General features: G+C 39.4%; 1 protein-coding gene across 1 annotated transcript; it reads right to left on the bottom strand.

The window, feature by feature from the left end:
* Nucleotides 1-6,269: 6,269 nt before the first annotated feature.
* On the bottom strand, nucleotides 6,270-8,034 carry LOC121951156 (fibronectin type III domain-containing protein 11-like). The gene is made up of 2 exons (XM_042497402.1): nucleotides 7,894-8,034; nucleotides 6,270-7,034 (listed from the first exon to the last, which is right to left on the bottom strand). Exons 1-2 carry the CDS (start codon nucleotides 8,032-8,034, stop codon nucleotides 6,270-6,272), a joined length of 906 nt encoding a protein of 301 aa, XP_042353336.1.
* Between the last annotated feature and the right edge of the window lie 237 nt (nucleotides 8,035-8,271).

Below are 8,271 nucleotides of genomic sequence, written 5' to 3'. Positions count from 1 at the left end.
ATGGACTTAAAAAAGATGTGGCACATAAAACAGCAGAAAAAAATCAAAGCTGTAACAGTCAACTTTTTTTTCTTTTTATATTTCTGCTTTTTGATGATATGCAGCAAAGTCCAGGGGCCAGACTGGAACCTGCATTGCTGGGATAAGGGCTCAGTCAAAATGGTTTGCACTCTACCCATAGACTGTATATAAAGATGAATGACATGACAGCTCACCCAGAGTGAGGCTGTTCAATCTGGATCACCCCCTGATGTCTGACTGCAGTACAGGTCCTTAAGCCCACCCCTCCATGTTAGTGAATGGACATAGGCCAAACTAAAAACTCAAAAGTGCAAGCCAAACAAATGTTTCCCAAAAACAGTTTTTCCCAAAGTTGGTTTCTGTCACTGAAGGTAGTTCTCATCACCCTGATGTTTGTTCAAGTGTTTGTTTACATAAGTTTGATTTTAATGAGTTATTAAATTATACAAAAGGGGGCTTTTCCGCAATGATTGACAGCTGTGACAGCCAATCTGCACACTCGCTTTCAATGGAGCTGTTCATGATAAGTCGGACAGGTGTGTGGGCAGGAACTCCCCTACCACAGATATCACTACTGTGCGGATGTGGGCTCTCAATGACATCACCTGCGTCAGATGGTAGCATTCATGTTTTGGATATTTTAACTGCTGCTTTCTTTGAACTCTTGGTTGTCCTCTGCCTGTGACGCTCACGCTGTGAATTATATTGATAATTTCAATATTTTCTGGGAACGTGGTGAACTTTTCGGCTCAGATGGTCTACACCCAATTTACCATATAAAATCCTCTGCACTAGCGCTCATCACTGTAAACAACACTGCCATCATGCAATTTCTGCTACCAGAAATGGCCCGTCCGATGGACAATGATGTTCCCCTGGTCCCAGTTCCTATCTGTATGGTTCCACATCTAATACTGGTAATGTCTCTATCAGTCTCGGACCAAATGCAGACACTTACAACATTCCTGTTAAAATCACAGCCCCATATGTTTTGCAGATAAACAATATGATGCATGTCCCAAAAAACTCATCACTTTTAATGTTCACTCTGAGCCTGAAACCAAGTTCTTTTGCTCTCTCAGCTCCAAAGCCAAAGGCTTCTAAATCACTTATCACCTCTGATTTAAGTTTAAGTTTTTAAGAACAGAAATAGTCAATCATAGTGTTTCATTAAATGGTTTTAATATTTTTAGAGCTGATAGAGCAGGGAAAGGTGGCAGTGTGGCAATACATATATGTGAAATAATTCTTTTCTGTAACTGAGTTATCTTCACTGTCAATTCCTAAATGTTTTGAATTTATTTCCCTATAAATCAATATGGGGCATATTAATTCAGTTATAGTAATTGGTGTCTATAAACCTCCTAATGCGCTTTCAGAAGCACTTCACAAATTACAGTATGTGAATTAATTGCTCCGTTAACTGACTATGAGGTGATTATCCTTGGTGATCTCAACCTAGATTGGCTGACTGCAGCATCTAATAAATTTAAGGAACTCTCCTCCAATCTCAAATTCACACAACTATTCTGTCATCCTACCTGCCCAAATTCGAAGGATCCCTCTAAGTCAACCTTAATTGACTTAATACTTTCTAACGGACCAAAGAAATATCCTGCCCATGGTGTTTATGACCTTGGAGTTAGTTACCACTGCCCCATTGTCTGCATAAGAAACGTGAAAAGAGGAATTCAAAGTCACACACAGTAGTTAGAAGAAACCTGAAAAAATGTAATTATCAAGCCTTTTTACATGACCTCGATGCCAGCCCAATCACTGACACTCTTAAAATCCCAGATCTTTAGCTAGCTTTAAGTCATTTTCAATTCCCTACCCACCTATGTTTTTACTGGTCCTTCTCAGATAACTGACAGCCATAAGATCTGTGCTGCATTTAACAACCATTTTGCCACATCCTCTCTGTTATTTGGCAATCTTAACCCAAGCTGCTGTAGGGAGAAAATTTGTCCTTCTTAAATAACATCACTGTAGCAAGCCAATCCTTTACTTCAGGGTTCCCCAATAGGCGACCCGCGGGCCACATCCGGCCCACGAGAGCCAAACATCTGGCCCTGCACCGACCGACTGGCATTAATGCAGTATGCACACAACTCACCTTTCGGAGAGGTTCGCGCCCGCGCACACACGCACACACACAAACAAACACACATGCTCAGGCTCGCGTACAAAGCTACCGCTGCTCTGTTATTTTGACCTCACCGCACACCGTACACTTTCATTACACAGAGAGCGGGTATTCAACAATAACAAACTGCACGTGTCATGCGCATCTGTCATTCAGCAGCAAGCAGCCTGCCAAAAGTAAGTCCCACGTACTGAGATATGACAAAAATAACAATATGGCCTGTAGTAAAAAGCGAAAAGTGACACTTTAACACGATGCATTCTGCAAGTTTTACCTCCAACTACCCAGCCAATTCAGACCAACGCAAACAAAAAATTGCGAACATGATGGCCTCATACAAGCACTCCGTTTCAACCATGGTAAAATCAGCCTCTGCACAGGAGAACGCCACAGCTGCATCCCTGCAAGTGACATGGAATTTAGCAAAAGCTAAAAAACCATTTGTTGATGCCGAGTTAATCAAAAAGTGTGCAATAGACATGGTTGGAGAGGTTTTAAATAATGATAAAAAAAACATGATGATAAAATGATGATAAAAACTGTTACATCCACATTGTATTAATATTGTAATTAAATAACAACAATAACAACGATAGCGGCAGCAACACGATTTATCTGTATAAATGAAATTTTCTTAGCAAAGTGGAAAAAAAAACTGGACCTGGCCCTTAGCTTGGAATATTTCACATACTTTGGCCCTTGGGGAAAATTAATTGGGGAACCCTGCTTTACTTTATCCCAAAACTCCAGTTTAAAGGCAGCTAATTTTTTACACAGTACTGATGTACGGAAATCAACAAGTGATGACAAACTGGATCCATTTGCTCTGAAATCATCAGCACATTTAATTTCTGAATATAGAACTTATATCTTCAATCTAACCATTACTTCAGGTATCATTCCCGTAGCCTGGAAAACTGCTTATTCTCTTCCTTTTGCATAAGGGTGGAAGTAAATCCGATTTGAACAATTACTGTCCAATATCAAAGCTATCTTGTGTAGCAAAAATACTTGAGTCCCTGGTAAACGAACAGTTGAAATTATTTTTATCCACTGACTCCATATTAGCCCCATTTCAGTCTGGTTTCTGCGACTGCTCTAGTAATCAAAAATATAGTTTCTGCTCTAGATAACAAAAAACACTGTGCAGCTCTATTCATTGATTTCAAGAATGCATTTGACACAGTTGACCACACTCTACTGTTACAAACGCTCTCTTCTTTAGGTTTTGACCATATCAGCTATCTGTGGTTCACAAATTGCAGTGCGTCAAGATAGGTCATTACCAATCCTCTTTTCTTCCTATTACAAAGGGTGTCCATCAGGGTTCTGTCCTTGGGCCGGTCCTTTTCACCACTTACATAAACAATATTGCCTCTCTCCATTGTACAATTGTGATTTCCATTTTTATGCAGATGATACTGTCCTTTACTCCTGTGCAGATTCAGGCCACCCTAACCTCCTTCAAAAACATCTCCTGATCTTAAACTAGCTCTAAACTGTACAAAAACAAAATGCATCCTGTTCACAAATACAAGAAATACTGACATTGGAAACATTGAAATCTGTTCTGCTTACAATTTCATAATCGAAAATGTGCAACATTATAAATAGATCATTTTAATTGATGAGAAACTTACTTACACGTTGACATACTTCAGTCAAAGTTGAGGGTGAAATTAGGCTCTCTTTTTAGGAACAAATCCTGCTTTCCATCATACACCAGAAAAAGAATTGTTGAAGTTGTTTTCCTTTCCATTTTGGAGTTTGGTGATGTTATTTATGGGCATGCATCCAGTTCCACTCTCCAACCATGAAATGCAGTTTATCATTCAGCCTTAAGATTCATCACTGGTGATACCTATCGGACACACCACTATCCTCTTTATCAAAAAACTGCCCCCCCTGCTCTCTCTGTGAGGACGGACCAGCATTTATTCTTATTTATTTACAAAGCTCTTCTGCAAAAGTTCCCCTCCTGTCTTTTAACCATGCTATCATGGATTGTTTGTACCTGTTCACAGTTGTTGCTCACACTGCAAGTGCCAAAAATTCGCACTGAGCTAGGAAGAACAGCCTTTTCCTACTATGCCCCTCATACTTGGAATACTCAGGTATTACTTAATACTCAAGTAATTGAGTATTGAGTATTTGAGTAACACTCAAATTTTAAGCTGTCCTCATTAATAACACAAAGGGAATTCAAAGGTTTAATTTGTGATCTCACTGATTGTGACTGTCATTGTTTTTAGATTGGTTTGTGTTTTTAGATTTGTTTGTTTGTTTTTTATTTCTTATATTGGGAAAGCCTTGTATTTTTGATTGAGGGTTTACCCTCAATGTGTTTTCCGAAATCTTAAATAAAATAAACGAATGAAAATAAATGAAGGTATTTACACAGGTAAAAAAGGACTGGGTGAACTGCAGACTGTCAAATATGTCACTATGAATGAAATTTTGAGGCAGAAACAACCTTTTAGTGACAAGATAGGAGCTGCAAACACTTTTTGACAGGTTTTTATGTGTTGTACTGGCTAAGGTATTTCAAAAGGTAAAAGGAGGTAAAAAGGACTGGAGTGATTAAAATTTCGTGCAAAGAGCAGGTAATATTATGCAGGCTCATAAGGATAATAGCAGATAATACCTTCATTTTTACATGACCCATCTGTAAAGAATGATAGACTACTTTCAAAATGTAAACAAAATTTTAGGCGTAAATGTCATGCTTGGTCAAACTATAAATCGCAAACACCTGAAAATTGGGTTTCAAAAAACATTAAAGTTTCAAAAAGACATACCTATGCTCTTACCATGGACATTAAGTTATGTGTATTTACATGCTTTGACTGTTTGATCCATGTAACAGCACGACACCGGTGGCAGATGAGAAATGTAGTGCCCAAGGAAAAGACTGTGTGATGGTGGGGTTGTGGTGAAAAAACTCTAAATATAGCATCCACTTAGACGGATATTTTTTTTTTTTTTTTTTTTTAGGTAGGCCTTTTTTCAAGTTGCTAAAATGCCCCCTCTGTTTCTGCAAACCAGGAGCACGCCAACCACCAGCTACTGTAGCCTATGTAACACACTGACTGTACATAAGTATCTCATACAGCCCCACTTCAAAAATCCACAACGATCCATTTATTGAGATACACAAGATGCATTACCATGGATATTTGATTCACTTTACAGCTTACAGCTGCTCCAAACTGTACCTAAAAGTTACACCCAGGCATACGCAAAGTTGGTGACCTCTGCTCTGGTAATACTGTAAATATTTTTGAAATCTTCTCCATCATCATTTCCTTAATTCTGAGTGTCACTCTCCTGATGGCGCATGTGCGAAGCTCAGAGCCGCAGCAGAATGGCACCATCAGAATTAAGAAAATAAATAAATAAAAATAAAGAACAACGTAAATTTTTGTTTGGTTGATTTTTTTCCCTTCAAGCAGATGATGAGAAAAGAAACATCTTTTTTTCAATATTTGGTTTACACAGAAAAACAAATAAATGAAATTCTCACTTGTTTTTTTGTTTTTCCAGAAGGAATTGAATAATGAATGAACGGATGATACATGGACACTAGACCACCCTCCTTATCTGTTATTTTTTTTCTTAATTTTTTCTATGTGAACACAAACTCAGAAATAGGAAAAACAAGTTGTTTTCTGTTTTTATCATTTGGTTTGGGAAATGAATATTGATTTTTTTTATTTTTTTTTTTGGTTTTATTTAAAAAACAAATGTATCAGGGATGATCAAAGGTTTAAGTACTTGTGAAAGGCGTTTGAATGCAGCACAAAAAAAAGTGATGACGATCCAGGTTTCAAAGGGTTAAAGATGGGTTTTAATTAGTTGAAGTTTGCTGTGTCCAAAATGTTATGCTCTAGGGTACCACTGTGTGTTTATTTAGATTTTTGTTCACCAGGAGCCGTCAATTTGACCAACCATTTTATAGTGTATCATGTACAGAACACAGTCTTCAGTTCAAGAAATCCAACAAGTTATTTTATTTGCAATAAAGCAGATAAAATTATGATCTCTTTGTAAATATACTGAGCTCTCTTCATTCTCTTCATGTTCCAAAAGAGAAATCACACTCTTAACTGGGAATGTCCAAGGTCTTCAGGGTGATGGTGTCAAGCCACCATCCATACACTAAGTTTACAGCATCGGCTCTCTGGACGGAGAATTCGTAGTACGTGTCAGGCACCAGTTCGTTGACACTGGTGTCGTATGACTGGCATTTACATGAAGTCAACTGGCCTTGTTCAGCATTGGTTGGCTGAAGGCTCTTTATGTGGATCTCAAACTGTTGGTCCAGCTCCTGAGACTGCTCGCCTTCAACGTCCCAAAAGAGATGCACAGCGGTGGATGTCACGCACGACTTGAGCCTGTTAAATATGACCGGCATCTTGACGACCACTGATGCACTGAGCTGTATGGGGATGTTGTCCACGTGGTAGAAGAGCTTCTTCTGCAGGTTCAGCGGGCCGATGTTCCAAGTCACTTTCCTTTTAAACTTGTTCACGTACTGGTGGGTTTGCTGGAGCTTCTGCTTGATGGAAGCTGCTGTGTCACTGTCCACCAAACCCTGGTTATATTCAACGATGAAGGCCTCCAGCTCACGACAGCCTCGGAAGATCTCTTTGTAAAGCATTCCCAGAAAATAAATGAGGATTTTCACATGGGTGTGAGCCTGGCTCCAGGCATGCTGCAGCCTCCGCTGCTCAAGGAAATGCCACATTGAGCTGTCAGAAAAATCCAAAAAGGGCTCCTCCTCTTCTAAACTTGGCTGCAAATCATCACATTCGATTTTCAAGTAGTATGAGCTCCTCTGCATGACCTGCAGCTCCTTCTGTATCACCTTGATAATACATCACATGAAGTCATGAGTCTACAGGTGCTCTGCTATGTGCCCCAGCTCTCAGGCTACATCACATCCCTCAGAAACTACTTACACTAGTGAAGGACTTTGAAGATGGTTAAAAAACCCAGAGGCACCTGGCTGCAGACATAGCAGAGGTCCACATGCACATGTGCAGTAGGAATATCCCCAGCAGCATGCGCAACAGTTGCAGTTGACAGGAAATCAAGTTCTTTGGAAAGTGTAGCAGAAGTGTGGCGGAAGCAGCAGCAGACAATAGAGAGCAATAACTGCGTAAAGTTTGAGAGTATTTCGAACAAGTTTTTGAAATTTTGTGGATTGTTTTGTTTTTTGGCTGTTGTTGGATTCGTTCGGCAAAAATGAGGCAAATGTAGCTGCTGTTTGCAAGTTAGCATCATATACAAATGATGGGATTTTAGACAGTGTGGGATTTTAGTGTGTTGGTAATCTAAAGCAGACCATGTGGACAGTGTCTCAGTGTGTCACTACACCATGAAGAAGATGCAAGCTGATATGCATTGGTGTATTTTTTGTTTTTGAAAACATCCTGAGTGCCTGGAACTGGATCTTTTATACCCCCCCCCCCCTCCAGGTATTCCCTTCCATAAGCACCTGTGGTCTGAGGGAGACCAGAAGTGCTCCTTGCCTGGATGTGGAAAAACTATCAAAGATGGCTTCATATTTTAAAATTACACCTCCCATGGCCCATCCATTTGCCTTTGCCCACTAAAGGTCAAGATGTAATTTACAATATGTAGACCAATAATGTATGATAACACAAAAACAACAATAGAAAAGTATATGACTTGTAACCCGCTCTATATTGTGTTATACTAACCATAAAGGAGTGGTCACTCAGGGTGGTGCAGAGCAGCTGTAGGATTTGGTTGCGGAGGTCTGTGAGAGAATCCATCTGCGTACTGACCTCCTTGGATTCACACTCATCTGAGCTTGTACCAGCCTGCATGACTTCATCCATGGCAATTGTAACATACATATATATATATTCATTAACAGTGTGTGGACTATACACAACCATACAGGCAACAATTCAGTGTGTATTTCAGAAATGTCTGAGACAATGTTTACAAAAACATGTTATGAGTTACATAAAATGAAACTGAAAGGCCACCTTTGCACCATTGTCATAGTATCAAATAAAAAATAAAGTTTTTACTGCCCTGTTATATTTAACACATCACACATCCTGATTTTA

Source organism: Plectropomus leopardus, chromosome 2 (genome assembly GCF_008729295.1).
Source record: "Plectropomus leopardus isolate mb chromosome 2, YSFRI_Pleo_2.0, whole genome shotgun sequence".
Taxonomy (NCBI): Eukaryota; Metazoa; Chordata; class Actinopteri; order Perciformes; family Serranidae; genus Plectropomus; species Plectropomus leopardus.
Note: the sequence above shows the minus strand (reverse complement) of the source record. Positions and strands in the feature narration are given on the sequence as shown.